This window comes from Carex rostrata, chromosome 31 (genome assembly GCF_964058835.1).
Source record: "Carex rostrata chromosome 31, lpCarRost1.2, whole genome shotgun sequence".
NCBI lineage: Eukaryota > Viridiplantae > Streptophyta > Magnoliopsida > Poales > Cyperaceae > Carex > Carex rostrata.
In genome coordinates this window covers 2,845,128-2,863,925 of record NC_135948.1, presented here as the reverse complement: position 1 = coordinate 2,863,925, position 18,798 = coordinate 2,845,128, and the positions used below count along the sequence as shown (strand labels likewise).

The window sequence follows — 18,798 nt, the reverse complement described above, 5'->3', positions numbered from 1 at the left end:
AAAAATGTAAAATTTGGTCTCCAAGCAGATATTAATATGGAGAATAAGATGAACGGTTCGGATCGACCGTTTGGATTTTGAAAACTCAAATATTGAGCCGTAGCATAGAGGCCACTATGCTATCCATAGCACCCCAGCCTAACTCTATATATATATAGAGGAGGGATCCACTTACAACAACTTGAAAGTTACAACATCTTACAACATCGTTTTTTTTCAATTTCAAAGTCCAAATCGTCGATCCAAACCGTTAGATATTCAATCTATATTAAAATGTGCTTGGAGACCAAATTTTACATTTTTTGAAAATTTTTTGCTATTTATTAAGATGGGTACAAAATCGCTGTTTTTTAATGGTGCAGAATTTTAATAAATACTGCGATTTTGTACCCATCTTAATAAATAGCAAAAAAATTCCAAAAAATGTAAAATATTGTCTCCAAGCACGTTTTAATATAGATTGAATATCTAATGGTTTGGATCGACGATTTGGACTTTCAAAATGAAAAAAAAACGATGTTGTAAGATGTTGTAACTCTCAAGTTGTTGTAAGTGGATCCCTCCTCATATATATATATATATATATATATATATCTGATGTGATTAAGTGAGATAGTTTTATTGGGAAGATGAGAAAAGTTAATAAGGAGACATGAATCATTCCTTTGTCTCTAGCAATTAGCAAATAAGATTTTGCACTAGTGTAATTAGTTGTGATTGTCTATTTGTCTCTACAAAAAAAGGTGCCAAACATATGCGGTGATAATCACTGTCTTAATTGTCCAGCTTGGTCCCTTCATGCATTATTTTATTACAGTTATTATTGCCACATCAATAGTACAAATAATTTGAGAATTGGTCCTTTTTTGAGTTATTAGCACACGGGATTTTCCGTCTAAGGCATACATGGTTTTAGATCCTATAATTTAAACAGACAATATACTTCTCAAATAAATATATTAAGAGGAGGGATCGGATGACACCCCTTTTTTGTGGCATCGGATAACATCGTGCATTTTCAAAGTTTTTCAAAGTCCAAACAGTCGATCCAAACCATTCAACATAATGGATATGTTAAAATGTGCTTGCAGATCAAATTTTACATTTTTTGGAATTTGTTTACTATTTATTAAGTATTTAACAAAATCGCTATATTCAGACCGTTGAATTTTTGTACTCATCTTAATAAATAGTAAAAAAATTCATAAAAATATAAAATTTGATCTGCAAACACATTTTAACATATCCATCAAGTTGAACGGTTTGAATCGACTATTTGGACTTTGAAAATGCACGGTATCATCCGATATCACCAAAAAAGGGTGTCATCCGATCCCTCCTCATATATTAAATCAATAAACTCCCAGACTTAAAAAGGCACTGATGGAATCATGATTACTATAGGTTTATTTTTTTTCTTTCAAAATAGCACTTGAAATCTGACATAAATTAGATTCAAGATGACTCATCACTCATGGTACATATTTAACTTTTTTTGTAAATTTTTTTTTATATTAAGATACACTTGCTTTAATATATGATATATTCCAACTCAAATATTTTTTAAAAAATTTTAAATTTTTTTCTTCTTTATTTTGATACTTATAATTTATTAGTCTATTTTAATTAAAATTGTTAGCAATTTTTTTATTGATGTTTTGTAATTAATTTATATTTGTTAATTGAATAGATCTATCAATCCCCTAACTTATCAGAAGAAAACCTTGAAAATCAATTTTTGAATTATGCAAATGAAAGCAATCAACTTCTTAATTTGAAGTTTGAAAATTGTGATGATGTACTTCTTGTTGTTCATTATTTAATTATATGGTGCTAAAGGCTATGTATGCTAACAATTTGCGGATTGGGACCAAATAAATTTGTTAGTTTGTAGTCTTTTGTTGTACTTTTAATTTATTATTTTAATTATAAGTTGAATGTCAAATTATTCATGATAATTTGCATTCAATATGTTTTTTTATATAAATAATAATGTTGTTTTCTTAGTGTTATTGCATAAAAAAAGAAGATAAAATGTTAATAGACAATTTTTTTTATAGTAGATTGTTAAATATTTTTTTGTGAAGTTGTATAAAATAAATCGATATATACAATGTTGATAAATTTTAATAATATAATAAAATCAATTCACTATATCGGTTCCGGTTCGGATCCAGGTCGGATATTAAATTATTAATTTTGTAACCATACCCATAATTTAATCGGTTATATTTTTTAAACCATACCCTATCCAAATTAATCGGATCCGGGTCGGTTCCAGGTCGGATCCGATTTGGTTCCAAATCGGATCCGGGTAATCGGGTAAAAGTAGCACCTCTAATGAATACTTATTATACGATAACATAAAGTTTATAAACATATTTTATTGTAACTTTTAAGGAACATATTTTAAAATAATATATGATAAAAAAAAACATATTTTTTATGAAGTAACATACTTTATAAAACATAATTTTTAAGAAAAAACAATTATGTGCTAATATATGAGAGAGAATTGGTTTTTAAAGGAAACACTTAATGAAGGATAAAATTGTCTATATAGTACAATATTTTGATGATGTTGTGTTAATATAAAATTAAGTTGTTTTAATATCATCACCCCCAAATAATGCTATGCATAGCCTATAATAATTGCCATAATTTAGGTAGCATCTAATTTCTTCCGATTTTTACTTTAATGCCCTCAATTAAAAAAAATAACAAATATGTCCTCGATTTTCTGAAAATTTAGAAACTGCCCTCACCGCTCTCACATGGGGCAGTTCTCTCTTCTTCTTCTTTTTAAAAAATTTCAAAATAAAAAAAGTAAACTAAATTTTTAATAAAACATTAAAATGAATCTCATTAATTGCCTTTTTTTTTATAGCATATTTTAGATTTGAATATCAAAGAACAATGTCTAAGAAGAAGTGTGGTAAATGACAAAAGAAAAAAGAAAATTAGACATGAAAAATGTAATCGAAAACTTCAACTCAAGTTTTGAGACTCTTCCCTTTTTCTTTTCTTTTTTTTGTAATTCTGAATTTTGGAAAACGGTATAGTGGTCACCAATGCATGCATCTTCTTGCAAACTTTCCAAAAAGTGATCATTTGCTAAAATCGGACACTCAAACGCCATTTTTATGTCCGTTTAAAGTTTTATCGTTATTTTTCGTCTTCTCATTGAAAATATCATCTCTCTTACATTATCACTTGCCCTAACTAGAGTGGAAAAAAATATGTTGTGTCATGCCGCACTGTGACTAATACGTCGTGACTTTGGTCTCGTATTGTGCCGTGCTGTGACCAAGCTAATTTTTCACGTACCGTGTCATGACTAAAATATCAAGGGGTGGTCACGGCATGCGAATGGTCACGCCGTGCCCAAACGTGCCTTGCGTGACCATTTAATCAATATCTAATGGTTCTAATTACAAGTGACTCGCATGACTACGTGTCGTGCCGTGACTAGATTTTTCACGGGACGTGCCATGCAGTGCCAAAGTTTCAAAATATAATCACGGCACGCAAATGGTCACGGCACAGGACACGTGAGTCGCGGCACGTAACTGACACACGTGCCGTACCGTTCTGTGATGGAGCCGGCTCTGCCCTACCATTTTTTCCACTCTAGCCCTAACCTTGCCTCCTTACGATAGATACATTAGATAAATACATGTACAACTACATGTGCTTTAGAAATGAGAAAAATAAATTACCAAAAATAGATAGAGATGTATTATAACAGGAAGACACAGATCGATAACATGGAAAAATATTATTTTTCTTTTATCTAGTGTTCTAAATAGCACGCTATAGTGACGCAATAGCGGTGCTACAACGTTTTCGGACCTCAAACGCTATGCTATGGGATAAAAGTGTACTATTTCAACTACGACCACTATAACAGTAATAGCGGTCCACTATCTGTGCTACACGCTACATGCTAGAGCACACGCTATGCTACATAGTATAAAAATCCAAACTGAAAATTAATTTTAAAGATCAATTTTTTCAAGCTCTAGATTGATTTTGCTTTTAAATAAAAAGAGATAGATAATTTATTGCATGATGCCTATGTTTTTTTTAATAGAAAAAAAAATATAGTTTATGCTATGATGCTTAGGTTATTTTGAATGGAAAAAAGAAAGATAGTCTACGATATTATTACGGATATTTTGAATAGCAATTTGGACTTTATACTAGTTCAATATGAATATTCTAATTCCTTAATCAATTTTGCATTGCTTATTATTCTATGAGACTTTAGATAATGCTGATAATTAGTAGAAATATAAAATATAATTTTTTAAACACAAAAGCTATGTAGGATAGCTTTTGCTATAGCTACGTTATTTGCAATAGCTTTTTTTAGCCTTTCCGCTATGACGCGATAATCGCTATTTAAAACCTTGCTTGATTTCTTTTAAGAATCCGAAGTTCGTTGATCTAAGTATTTTTCAGAATCATTGATGGTTTTGTAAAAACCTATGAGATAAACGTGAACTGGTTGATAAATTTTTAAGTGTTTGTGCCAAAAGCACAAGCTATACATCAGTCCGAAAGAAGGATGTTTCTCATTTTTTTAATTGAACTAATACAATATTTATTTGTTTTGTCAGTCAGGATTTTATATCATCAATTTGATATTAATCATTAAAAAAAATTAATTGATTGAACAATTTCACTACTCAATTACTTCAATTTTAGTAAAAAGAAAAGAGGAAACAGCCCACTCGCGGTTGGACATTTTTCGAAAAATTTAAAATCAGAGGACATTTTTTTAGGGCATTAAAAAAATCGGTAATTTGTCTGGCAAAGTCAAACAACATTATAACAAAATTCTGGAGGTTTTACACTAAATAATATTTTTATATTTAACATAATTGCAAAAAGAAAACCTTCATTTCCATATTTTTTTTAAAAGCTACTCCCCAAGATTTACAGAAGAAATCCCTACATTTTTCATTCTATGAATAAATAAAGAATTAAACCCAAGAAAATGAGAATTCAGATCCAGTCAGGTACCTGACCTGGTGAAATAAGATCTGGACCATTTATTTTGTTTTGGCACGAATCTTAAAAACTGCGTGCGTCTAATACAGACAGGTAGAATGATATTTTGTGCCACCATGTACAAGTTTGCCATGTCATTTTGGCTTCTCCACTAATGCATCAAAAATAAGAAAATTTACACAAAATTAAAACCACATTCCCATTCATCTACTAAAAAATAAAGAAAAATGTGTTCTTTAAATATACCAACTATTATAAGTTATAACCAAAATAGATAACTCGTTCCCATAAATATATTGGAGGTTGGCTACTTGACTTAGTATATAAGGGTATATACTTATAAGTTATTTTTATATTTTTAAAATTCAAATAGTTAATATGAAGTGCTCAATTTATTCTCCATATTTAATATGGTTGGAAACCAAATTTTACAATTTTTTGGAATTTTTTTAGTAATTTTTCAAAACAGTGTTTCAATATGATAAAAAAAAAAATGAAAAATAGTGAATTTCAAAAGTTCTAAAAAAATAGTAAAAAAATTCCCAAAAAATTGTAAAATTTGGTCTCCAAGTACATTTTAATATGGAGAATATGTTGAGTGCTTCAGAACGACTATTTGAATTTTGAAAACACAAAAATAACTTGTAAACATATGCCCTCTATAATAAGTAGAGTAGCCAACCTAAATGAGATATTAAACTAGATACTCGTAATCAACATTTCACTGCGCATGGACCAAATGAACAATTCACCAAAAGTATTATTTAGCAAATTGAGATTTTAGGCTGCTAGTGGACAGAAACAGACAAATGTCTCAGGCGCTTATACAACTTATTCAGTTAACTGAGTAGCTTCAGTTTACCAATAAAAAAAAAATGGTTCAGTTAGTCTAATTTAAATTTCTGTTAAATGGAATACTTTGGTTTTGGCTAACAATGGTTTATTTCGGTACAGCATGCTTACCACGAAAACTCCACAAAATAACAACTAAAAAAAAAAAGGGTATGGTACAGTTATTTCCTTGTTAGATTTATTTCAGAACACTTGGCAGTGATTTAAAAAAAAAAGATTTATTTCAGAATATTTTATTATGCACCAAATATAAGTGTTGACAATGGAAAAGGTGGCACCGTAGCACTGCACAGGAGAAATTGATAAATTTCCTATTTTCCAATGTATCAAAGCGAGAGAGTACATCAAACAATCAATTCAAAACAACATCTCCGAAAATAGGAAAAGAAAAGCAGAAAAACCTCAGACCTGGTTTGGAAAATAAAAATTATTCAGAAAGCAAACTTTAGTACTTTCTCTTCTTGCCCTTCTTCTTCTTGGCTTTGGTTTTCTCTCCCCACTTCTTCATTTTAGCAATCGTCCACTTCCCCCTCTTCCTCAGCAGCCTCTTCCTCCATAGCCGCGCCTTCCTCCTCCTCAAAATACGATTTGTTTTTAGTTTCTTCGCCAATTCATACTTCTGCTGCTGTTTTGACTGGAGTGGGAGGTTTTCAACTGAGACTGATTCTTCTATCTTTTCAGGCAGGGGGAGAGCGGATTCCTCTCCGGAAGCTTCTGAAGAAGCTCTGGTGAGAATCTGCATCTTCTTTTGGAATGGAAGAACCGAGTTGCTGAGGCTCTTCCATGGTAGCCTTATAGCTGGAGAATTTGAATGAATATGTAAATGGATAAAATACTCAGGCAAATGCTCAGTTCTTCATTCTAGGCAGAATTGGTTGCAACTAGTAAATCTCAAGAATGGCAAAGAAAGAAGCAATTCATGGGTTAAAAAGGATCTTAGTTTAAAGAATGGTAATCCGTTATGTCTAGATTTTATGGCATATCATAGAATTTCTTAAATGGAAATTGAGTTTCATAGATTTAATGGCCATTCATGGCGCACCCATGTCTGATTCTAAGTAATTCAAAACAGTACCTCTAGCTTTGTGACTACCTAGGGTGCATAAACTTAAATGTAAGAATCTGAAAATAGAGCAGGTGAATTTCTCAAACCATCTATGAAGATTAAGTTTAGGAAATTTCAAGTTAATAGGAAATTCATTATTAATACTTTGGACAAAATAAGCCTTATAAAAAATCAAAGCATGCTTTGACTAAATAATTAAGTAGGAATAAGGTGACCATGTATATGTATAGTAAACCGGTCTACTTGGGCAAATGTTTAAGTATGTGTGGAATAAAAAATACAAGATTTACCTACTAAATGGTGGCTTGAGGAAGGAGAAAAGGGGACTTACGAAGTTAAAGAGAATCTCGCTTTAATTAAGCAATGTGATTGGTTGTGTGAATTGTATGTAGAATTGATGGAATAGGAGAGAAATTGTTCAAGGGAAATTTTGTTCAAAGTGCATTAATATTCTGCAGGTAAGCAATTTCTATCTTTCTAGAAATTTAACCTGAGCCTTCACCTCATTACTTGTGAATATATATTTGATTAATTGTAAGGGATTCAGAAAATGCGCAATTGAATTTTTTATGGTACTAACCCAGTTGTGCAGATTGAATTGGAGGAGAAATCAATCTTTTACATGTAACAAACAACAAATGTCTTGGTACAAAATAAGCCTTCAATTAAAAAAGAAGCAAGCTTCGGGGTTAAATGACTTAAGAGTATTTCTATCCACTATCATTACTAAAATCTCAATTACCTCCTCCTATCAAGTAAGCCTAATATAGCTTACCACGTGCTCGTCAAAATGCCTGAATGAACGCAAGCTGTAAATTCATACCAATCAAACAACAATTGCAACCTAAGCTAATCAACACAGAGTCCCAAATTATCTTCTAAACACAGAGTCCCAATTATCTTTCTAATCAATCAATGTATGACGTAACAGAAGTACTTGCGGAAATCCATGCATCAGAGAATTGAGTGAGAAAACACATACCGATATTGGGGGAGGCAATGGGGAAGCATCGGTGAGTAGGAGAAACCAAGGAATGGGAAGAGGAAGGAATGAGAGCGAGGGAAGAAGGAAGGAGGAGCGCCATTGGTGGTGTACTTCTCTCTCTTGTCACTCTTCCATGCGTCAAAAACCAAATAGTTAGTAGTTTGGTCTGGAGATAAGCCTCAACCTTATCCCGCTCCTTTTGTGTAACAGCGCCAGTGGCTGAGGCTCAACCTTCGCTGGTGCGGCTTCAAAGGGATAAAAACAATGGGCCGGAATAACTGGGCCGGTCTATTGGGTTCTATTCGGGCCGAAATACTTATGTAATATCATGTTTTTATCTACTTCTAGTTAATGAATCCGACTAAACTAATTGACAATTGGCAATGACCTGTTTTTTTCCTTTTCAATTCTAACCTTCTAAAACAAATTTACACTAACGTCGTAGAAAATTCATCAATTTTAGATTGGATGGTCCAAACGAAATGATACAATCATGCAATTGAATTTTACAATAATAATAACACCTAGCAGCCTCTGCCCGGATTCATTCAAAAAAAAAAAAAAAAAGAATTTTAGAATAATAACAGATACAACTCTGAATGAAGCACAAATACCATGTGAGAAGTTTGCACACGAATTATAAATACAGTTAGAAATCAAATAATATTTTGTAGTTAATTAAGAAATGTCTCTACACCTGACTAAAGATGTTCTCCCAAGTCAAGCCAAGAAGAAATTTTCTCCGAATAAAGCAGAAATTCGTAATAATTTTCACAAGCACTGCAGAAGGAAATTTCCCAATAGGAACAAATTATTGATTAACAGGAAATGAAAAGTAAAAGTAAATTGACAGGAGGTGATTAATGATTAATAGAGACTATATGCAGCCTCCCCTTTGAAATTTTAATAACTTGTCCATCAAAAGATTGGAAGTATATTTCATCTCCAGCGACATGTTCTTAGAAAACGACTTATTTACAGAGTTTGGATTCTCCAGAGCAGCAAGGTATGGGTGCTGTGTGGTGCTAGTCACTGGCCTATAGATTTATAATGCTTCATTTACACATAGATGCTGCCTTTAATTTTGATCCAAAAGAGGCTATAGCTTTTGAGCGACGCGCAATGGAAAATAATTTAGCGAGAATTCATTGTGAAGTGATGAGAGACATGTTTATCCTCTCGTCAATTCCACAATATAGAGATTTCCGACAAGATATAAAATCGCTTTCTCGTTATATATGTTATAAAAGCTAAAGCGACAATTTTTTTTATAAATTATGCAAAATAATGGATAATTTTTTATCAATCAATTTCAAACCAAAATCATATTTGTTCATCTCTTTTCTCACAAATGAATGTATTTCTCATGTTTATTATTTCAGAGCGTTATTTATATTAAAATGAGTTGGTAAATAGATCTTGTATTTTGAATTGGTTTATAATATGTTTTTGTATTAATTTGAAGAGGAAGATTACATGCCTATTAAATGTTAAAACAGAATAATGAGCTGTAAATAAAACAATGTAAACAGGGAAACAAATCTGCTGGAATTCTCGGGGATTTCAGGGTTCCTGAAATTCTAAATTCAACCATCTATATGTTTCGAGATTTGTGCATAAAAATTGTCTGTTTTGAGATTCGTGTAGGAAAAAAAATTAGATTGTTCGATTTGAAATTTCAGGTCCCTGAAACAGATTTAATTCCTGTAAACAGAACCTGTTATTCTCAGTATTCAATGAGAAGAATCAAGCTTGATTTGTTGTCTCAAGTCTTGGGAGAAATGGAGAACTCCAGTACTTACTATTAGTTGGATATTGGATCAAGAAAATTATCGAGCTTCTCAATACTAAGCTTTAATTCATACAAATATTTTATAATTAAGTTTGAAATAATATTAGAACGTACCAATCGGGTATTTTATTGTATTGCTCTTAAATTTACTCACAATAGCATCTTTACAAAAATAAGAAAACAAAATAATACTATGAGGATGTGTTTGCTGGATGAATCATGTGATTTCTTTTTCACTTTTGAGATAAAGATGGATAGTAAGTCCTACGATTTATACAAAATAATAATATAAATAAAATAAATAATTATCAAGTAAAAATAGGATACCGTTGGGGACGGACGTGACTCGTGAGAGCATAATAAAAAGCAAAATATGAAATAGCACACACAATAGGAGCACAAAAAAAATGGAATCTGACAAATCGACACTCGGTCTTTCTTATCGTTTTCGTGGCCTACTCAGTTTGATGGCAATGCATTGCAAGTAGTCTCCAAAATCCACCAATTATTAGCAGAGTATTTACTGTGGGCTTTATTTGAGTGGCCTGATCACTTGGTGCAAATGGACTCATTAATTTCTCTATTATTACATGTTCTTCTTGTGGATATGATTTTTTTTTATTTAGAAACCTTGGCAGAGGCTTCTTGTGGATATGATTACATGACTATTCTTAGAGTTGATGAATATTCTGATAGTACAAAAATTTTCTCTATATACAGATGATAAACTCTAATAGTGATTGGTAATGGTCCATCCTAAATTAGAAGTATTAAAATAATATTAAATACAATTAAGTTTTTATTGGACTATCTGTATTTATTTAATCGGATATTTCTATCATAATATTCTTTAATTTAGGCAAAGCTCTCCTATTTTTGAATCGACTGTCTGAATTATTTTTATTTTTTAAGAAAAGATAGAGGTCAAGCCTCTAAATTTTATTACAATAAAGGATTTTTTTATCTGAATTTTTAATTTATGACCTCTCAAATTAGAAGTTATGTGTATTTATTATTAGACTAAAAATTAGTTCTTGACTATTTAAACTTTAAAAATGAAGATAAAAATATAAAACACATGTGAATGAAAGAACTATAGGCATTTGAACCTGATCATAATTAATTTAGAAAAATCAAACGGCCATAGGTTCATTGATTATCGAATCAGTTTTTGGTCCGTTAGGACCGTTATACATCCGATTCCACCGAAAAAGTGACGCCTAAAATCACTATTCAAATGAATTGAAAGTACAAACTTATTTTTAATCTTTTGTACTAAAACAAGAACCAGATCCTCTCGCTACTTCGACATTATTTTTTTCTATTTATCATCCAGCAATACTTGTTTTTTTACGCCGGAATGTAAAATATTTATAATATAGTCTTATAATTGAGAAGTCCAATTAAGAAAAAGGAGCATTGTACAGCATAAAGATTTTTTTTTTTTTAATACTTGGAAGCGACTAAGATTTATTATTTTACAAGCTAGTTTTGTTTAAACTTTTTTTGTCAATCTTAATTAAAGATAAGTACACACAATTTGCTTTCGATAAAGTAAAAGTAACGTATTTTTTTCTCGATTGGAGCGCAGCGGTAAGTAGATCCGGTTGCCGTTGGAGTACAGCGGCTGTCGAAGAAACGGATCTGGTCATGGAGCGAGATGAGGATTAGAATACTAAATTAGATTTTATGATAACAAAAGAGTAAATTTAGGTAGTACGGTCATTTGACCCATTGTAAATATATTTTTTATCCATGAAATTATTAGTTGATATTTAAAGTCACTAATTTAAAAAAAAACGTATTTTTTCTGTATTATGTTGTTAGTATGAAACACTAAAAAAGATTGCCTTGTTTTTATTAAAATGAAAAATAACCATTACACTTAATTTTTCATATTATTTGATTAATGCGAAAGTAGCAACTTAAGATTCTACAAACCTAAAAATATAATATTTTAGAGTAAAACTTAATATTTCACATTTGTCAATTTAAAATTTTATTATAGAAAATAAAGAGCACAGATTTTTTTTTCCTTGTACTATATTGTTTTCATGAAAGAAATAGTTTCATTTATCTCTTTATAATAAAAATTATGGTTACCTTATTTCATATTGTTACTTGAGTAATGTTAAAACGCAATCATAACTTGGTTAAACTATATTGTTCACATTATTGAACTAATATAAATGCATAAGGACACATGTATACCTATATAGACCAAAGTGAAAAATAAAACATATAATGAAGGCTATAAAATATATTGAATATTGGACGTACGCAGAAAGATGAGGTGAGCAATAATAAAAGTGTCAAATAAAATTGCACATGAATGATTGTACAAAAGAAAAAATATTTTCCCTTAGTTTTAATTAATAAAATAAATTTCAGGGGCTCAGAAGAAAAACATCATCCTTTTTCCCGGTCTTTGAAATTAAACTCTGTATTGATGATATTGCGAGTAAAAAAAACAACTGTTTTAGAGTTTCAACACGAAAGCTTTATGAAACCGTTTACAGCATATCCTAAGATTCTAGATCTTGGTTCACAGAGTCAGCCGACATTTTTATTTATATCCATTATTTAATATATTGATCAGAAATAACCAAAGTTTTGAAGTTTTATTGAAAATATCCAAACTGCAGAAATTTTCTGCGACTTGGTTTTCTTTTTTTGATTTTTTACACTATAAAAAAATCCGTTTCTCTCTCCTCCCTCACAAACTCAGCAGAACTCAACATTCGAAGAAAGAAAGGAAGAGAAAGAGAGAAGGAGAAAGCGATTTCTAAGACGATTTTTGGGTATTTTTAAATTTTTTTTTCCTGCAACTGTTAGAACTGAAATCAGTAAACTGACAAAATATTTATTATTTACGAATGTAGTTTATTGACCATGTCTATTGCCATTTCAGTACATTTTGAAGGAAAACTCATAACTGACTGGTATGGGGTTCGTTAATTCAAATAATCATACAATAAATATTTTATTGAGGAAGATTACTCATTTGAGGAGTTGAAATCACTTATTTACGAAGCGAACGGTTACAATAGGAATCATTGAGACTTAGAAATAATAAGCCGAATAATTCAAAATGGAAGGTATATCAAAATCACATTGGGAGATGAAAGGGCAATGAGATGCATGATCGTGCGAGTTGTGAGGTCCTGCGATAATGGCTTCGAAGTTTTTGCCCGCAAAAGCCGTAGAGAGTCAGGGGCTGGAAGTTCAATCCAAAATTCAATTGCAAAAAATAATCAACAAAATTATGAATCATACGCTCCTTTAGCAAGGTAGGCAAATGAGGCACCGTCCTCGCCATTCCACTTCTGACAGGCGTCAGCGAGGTATGTAACATTCATCAGAAATTATATTTCATTCCAATTTTGAATAGCTTACTAACTAACAAATGCACTGCAGAGGCTCATAACGCAGCAAATGCAGCAGAAAATGAGCGAGTTATGGTAGAGACAAGTAGCTCGCAAGGGTCGCGGCGAAGCACAGCCAGAAGTCGTACATTCCGTGAAAATACAAATCAGATGTTTGCAGAGGCAATGAGAGAAGTAATAGCAGGAGGAGCGGTGGTTGGGATGCAAGCAAGGCCATTTGGTACCCAGCGAAGAAGGTCAACTACAGGACGTGGCCCTGGAGGGAGAAGATGCACATCGCAAGCAAGGCCATCAGGTACAAACAATACGGTACCCAATTAGGCGCAAGCAGGACCATCAGGTACAGCTAATACGGTACCCAACCAGGCGCAAGTAGGGCCATCAGGTACAACCAATACTGTACCAAACCAGGCGCAAGCAGAGCCACAAAGATCATCTATGGGAACTGGTCGGTTCTTTAGAATGCATTTAAGGTTAGTAGAAATTAACTTGCAAACTATTTTTATGTGTTGAGAACTTATTTAATTAGATGAAGGTTTGCGAACTATTTTATTTGATGTTTGTACGAACTTTTTATTTGTATATGTTGAGAACTATTTTGATTAGATGAATGTTTGAGAACTTTTATTTGATAACTTGCGTTGAGAACTATTTTGATTAGATACAAGTTTAAGAACTTGACAATTTCATCGAAACCGTCTCCTCTATACTCTAAGTTACAAACATGAAATACTACAATTCATATTCAACGTAAAATGATACAACATGAAATTCTAGTTAGTTTGAGAGAGAGGAGAGAGAAACGGAGTTTTTATAGTGCAAAAAGACAAAAAAATAAATAAATAAATAAATAAAGAATCCAAGTCGGAGAAATTTTCTACAGTTTAGGTATTTTTAATAAAACTTCAAAACCTTAATTATTTCTGATAAAATATATTAAATGATGGATGTAAATAAAAATGTCGGCAGAGTCAGTGTAACAAAAAATTCTGGAAAAAATCGGACAATTTTTTGAGAGGAGGGAGAAGATGGTCAGCACTCGTTGAAAATTAAACCATGGGGTATTATCTAGCTAGTATGACTTTTCCCTCTGTTTTATGGCTATATATACTAGTGCTTAAAGGCACCACTACCCACCTTCACTGAGTGAGATTTGAAGAAGGTGCGAATTTTCTTTAGAATCTTAGTGTCACATAGAAATTAGCTAGAATGACAAGCACTGCTGGAAAGGTCATCAAATGTAGAGGTTGACACCTCAAATCATTTTTATTTAATTTGTTAATGTATTAAGTGATTCTGGAGATGTTAGTATCTAATTCTTCAGCACACAACTACAATTAAATTTAATAGTATGAGCAAAATCATAAAAAATGTGTAATTTACAACTTGATCCTAAAATATATTAATAATTTGGATAACAGCTGCAATAGCATGGGAGGCAGGAAAGCCACTGGTAATAGAGGAGGTAGAGGTGGCACCACCACAAGCCATGGAGGTGCGCATCAAAATTCTCTTCACTGCCTTATGTCATACCGATGTCTATTTCTGGGAAGCTAAGGTCAGTAATAACTTTATCATCTTTACTAAAAAAGTAAGGTTATTTTTCTTGATCTATAAAGGTTTTTCAAAATGTATTTGTGTTTATGTGTACGCATGTGTTCTAATGATTTGTGATTAATCTGTATATTATTTTGTTTTTATCAGGGTCAGACCTGTGTCTTTCCTCGGATCTTAGGCCATGAAGCCGGAGGGTAGTGCCCTTTTCTTCGATTTTCTTCTCTGTTATAAATTTTGGCAATGATCATTTAAAGTATGACAATTATTGCTTAACTAGCTGCTAAGTATCCTGTTAATTAGCTTAATAATTTTCCTTTTAATGGAAGGATTGTGGAGAGTGTAGGCGAGAGGGGGTGGATGAGCTGGCGCCGGGGGACCATGTGCTCCCGGTATTCACCGGCGAATGTAAGGAATGCGCACACTGTAAGTCTGAAACAAGTAATATGTGTGACTTACTGCGCATCAATACCGATCGAGGTGTCATGATCGGCGACAAACAGTCCCGCTTCTCTATCGATGGTAAGCCCATCTACCATTTTCTCGGCACCTCCACCTTCAGTGAGTATACTGTGGTTCATAGCGGATGCATTGCCAAGATCAATCCTGAGGCCCCACTCGACAAAGTCTGTGTCCTCAGCTGTGGATTTTGTACCGGTAAGTATTGTATTAAGCTCCTAAATCTCAATCCGGTCCCCCACATGTTGTTTTCAATTTGGAAATTGGATTGATAGTGTGAGAATTGATCAATATATAAAAAAACCTTCTTATTTTCTGTGTTAAGGTTTTGGTGCTACTGTAAATGTTGCAAAACCACCAAAGGGCTCGACCATCGCAATCTTTGGTTTAGGGGCTGTTGGTTTGTCGGTATATTTCTTTCTTTTTTGGCCTCATTGTTTAGAGAAGTGTTTCAATTTTAAAATTTTAATATTATTTAATCTGTTAATTATGTGATTAGGCTGCAGAGGGTGCCAGGCTATCAGGAGCATCAAGGATTATCGGTGTTGATGTGAACCCAAACAAATTTGTACTTGGTAAACCTATCAGAATTTTGTTATGATGCAATTTAAGAATCCTTTAATATTTAATTTATCATTTTCGACTATTTCTATTTCCAGCTGGAAAATTTGGTTGCACGGAGTTTGTGAATCCAAAAGACCATTCTAAACCAGTGCAGCAGGTTGGCAACTAGCTTGAACAGAACCTCTCATCCTCAGACATATTATTATATAAATTGCTGAGTAGATTACGGAAATTGTAAATTCAATTCTAATTTTCACTTTCAATAATTTTAGGTTCTCGCCGAGATGACTAATGGCGGAGTTGATCGGGCCGTAGAGTGCACTGGAAACGTAAATGCTATGATTCAAGCTTTTGAATCTGTTCATGATGTAAATTTCATAATTCATCTTTCTACATACCAGCATTATATAAATTATATAATTAATTAAGATATGTTAATAGCTCTTTCTAAGTTCAAACACTGTTCAATGTTTTAGGGATGGGGTGTGGCAGTGTTGGTTGGTGTAGCACACAAGGATGCTGAGTTCAAGACGCATCCGATCAATTTCCTTACTGAGAGAACATTGAAGGGAACATTCTTCGGCAACTACCGGCCTCGTACCGACCTTCCTTCGGTTGTCGAGAAATACATGACCGGTGTATGCTATAATATGCATCTCTTTTCATGAACTGATTTCTTGCCATTTGAGTTTTCAATTTACATCTCCGACATCGATCATACTTTATGCAGGAGCTGGAGTTGGAGAAGTTCATCACGCACAGCGTGCCATTCTCGGAGATAAACACGGCATTCGACCTCATGCTCAGAGGAGAAGGCATTCGTTGCATCATTCGTATGGATGGTTAAAAGAAAGTAATAAATCATGTTGTAATAGCGTTAAATAAATGGGGTTGGATTCAGTGGATTCGTATTATTTTGGTGCGCATGTGTGTAAAGCTGTATTATATATTTCACCGCCTGATTATAACTCAGGTTTGGTTATGATATGTAAATGAAATCCGAGATTACAATAAGATATGGTTCTGGCATGATGCTATGTGAATTTCTTGATCAGAAGTTTAATCATGACTCTGCTTGTGAATTAAGTCAATTAAGGGCACAGATTGCACGCTCTCTCTCTCTCTCTCTGTTTGGGCTGTACAAGCCCAACACTAGTTAGGTTAGCACATAAATTTAAAAAGGTCGTAGGCTAGTTCTGATTTACAAGAAAAATAGGGGGTTTAAATAAAAAAGCACTATTTAGGCCTTAATTATAAATTGGTTGAAGTTAAAATGGAGTTGGATAAATTAGGGTCTCGAGCCTAACATTTATATAAACGTGCATCGAGATTAAAAGTATAAGGGCGTGTTCGGTTGCTAAGCGGGAACGGGAATGGGTTTGGGTTTAGATCCAATTTGAATGGTCAAAACACTATTCGTGTGGAAAAAAAAAATTCACTCTGAGTGAATTTTTTTTCCCGCGGGCACAGTGGCACGCCGAACACGCCCTAAATAAGTGACGATTTATTTATTTAAAAGGTCGAACTAATAATTAGAAAAATAACGTAAACTTAAAGATCGAGAGATAATTAGTAAAGTCCTAAATAATTGTCTCATAACATAATTTGAGCAGATACAAACATCCGGTCGGACAATATATGATCTCGAAACACATTAAAACGCCCCACTCAGTAGATTAAATAAAATAATGTGTACGAATTTTAATCCAAAAATTGAATTTATAAGTTATTAATTAATTAGAATAATTAAATTAACAAACGTATTTCCATTTTACATGTATTAAAGATAGATTTAAATATTATAATAATTAAGTTAAATAATTAACTAACTTAATTTTTACCGTATAAGTAAATTAATAGACTTAATTGTTTTTCAAATCCGAATTAGAATAGTCGGATTTTATTATGACTTATTTTATTTAATTAATTATAATCTAAATTAAAACAATCGAAGTAATTTAAAAGTTCATATTAAACTTTTACGGGACGCGTTAGACTGACTAAATCGATTGAGTGTTATAAATCGTAGTTAAATTAAATAAATTCGAACACTTAAATAAAAGTAATAAACGGGGAAGAGTGTTACGGGAATTAATGTATATTTTAACTTAATTACGTTACGAATTTTAGGTTATGAGACTTATTCTTATTTTGGATCGATTATGCGGATGACTGTACCAGAGTAGGCGTGGATCCTGCAGGCTACACCTGCGATTAGCTCTCTTGCTCGCAATTCTAACTTATTATACATATATGGGATATCTGAATTATTCTTTTTGTGACGTACTCTTACGAGTCGATTCATCTGACCTGTCATATTTATTTAAAATTAATTAGGCTGATATATTTTAATAAGAACTTGCATAGATTTGTAATGCCACCAGAAGCTATCTCAATGGTGAAACATGAGCTGTCAAGTTACGGCCACTTTTGAAACAACTAAAGTTTTCAACAAATGGCTGTAATAAATGATACGTAAGGTAAATTTGAGACAATAACAAGAAGGACACTGAATGTCAACCAATTAATTTTTTTTTTTTTTTTTTTATTTAAAGCCCGTAGGCAGGTACAAAAAACCACATGCATTACATAATATCAGGCTTAATGCTTCCTAAACAAAAGAAACACCAAAACCATGAGTTATAAAACTGCATTCTCTAGCTCCGGTTCTATCATTGAACCAGTCCTTGCTGATCAGAACATAGGGAAGGTGTATCCCATATATTTCCACCCATGCTCCCTTCCCTTCTTTGCTAAGCAATCAGCCACGTCATTTTGGCTTCTTAGAATATGAGAACACTTCAGAGAAGAGTTTTGCTTGATCAACTTCCAACTCTCATAGCACTCCTTATACGCCCTCCAATCAGCCTCTGTTGGCGGTTGGAGAGAAGTGACCAATTCTACCAATGCCTTGTTGTCTGAATAGAAAGTGCACTCACTCAGTCCGCTCCCTTTAACGTACTTGATAGCCTCCAGAAGAGCCACAGCTTCAGTTTGAAAAGCGCAGCAAGCTATCATGTGTGCAGAGTAGTACGCCGATAGGTTTGAACCATGCATTAGCACAAAACCAATGCCACCTTGCCACTGTTGTATCCATGAGCCATCAATGTAACATTTATAGCCA

At 32.7% G+C, this 18,798-nt stretch overlaps 1 protein-coding gene and 1 pseudogene across 2 annotated transcripts; one reads left to right on the top strand and one right to left on the bottom strand.

The window, feature by feature from the left end:
- Positions 1-6,154: 6,154 nt before the first annotated feature.
- Positions 6,155-8,139, bottom strand: PSRP5 (plastid-specific 50S ribosomal protein 5). Its single transcript, XM_078295970.1, has 2 exons — positions 7,917-8,139; positions 6,155-6,666 (listed from the first exon to the last, which is right to left on the bottom strand). Exons 1-2 carry the CDS (start codon positions 8,017-8,019, stop codon positions 6,314-6,316), a joined length of 456 nt encoding a protein of 151 aa, XP_078152096.1. The 5' UTR covers positions 8,020-8,139; the 3' UTR covers positions 6,155-6,313.
- Positions 8,140-14,196: 6,057 nt separating this feature from the next.
- Positions 14,197-16,703, top strand: LOC144547358 (alcohol dehydrogenase 1-like; annotated as a pseudogene). The gene is made up of 10 exons (XR_013509075.1): positions 14,197-14,343; positions 14,519-14,655; positions 14,802-14,848; positions 14,981-15,308; positions 15,436-15,518; positions 15,610-15,685; positions 15,770-15,831; positions 15,947-16,042; positions 16,151-16,312; positions 16,405-16,703. The product of XR_013509075.1 is annotated as an alcohol dehydrogenase 1-like (transcript).
- The last annotated feature ends 2,095 nt before the right edge of the window (positions 16,704-18,798 follow it).

Coding starts and splice junctions, on each gene's coding strand:
- PSRP5 (XM_078295970.1), bottom strand. CDS start 8,019: ATGGCGCTCCTCCTTCCTTCTTCCCTCGCTCTCATTCCTTCCTCTTCC. Junction 6,667..7,916: donor CATTGCCTCCCCCAATATCG/GTATGTGTTTTC, acceptor CAAATTCTCCAG/CTATAAGGCTACCATGGAAG.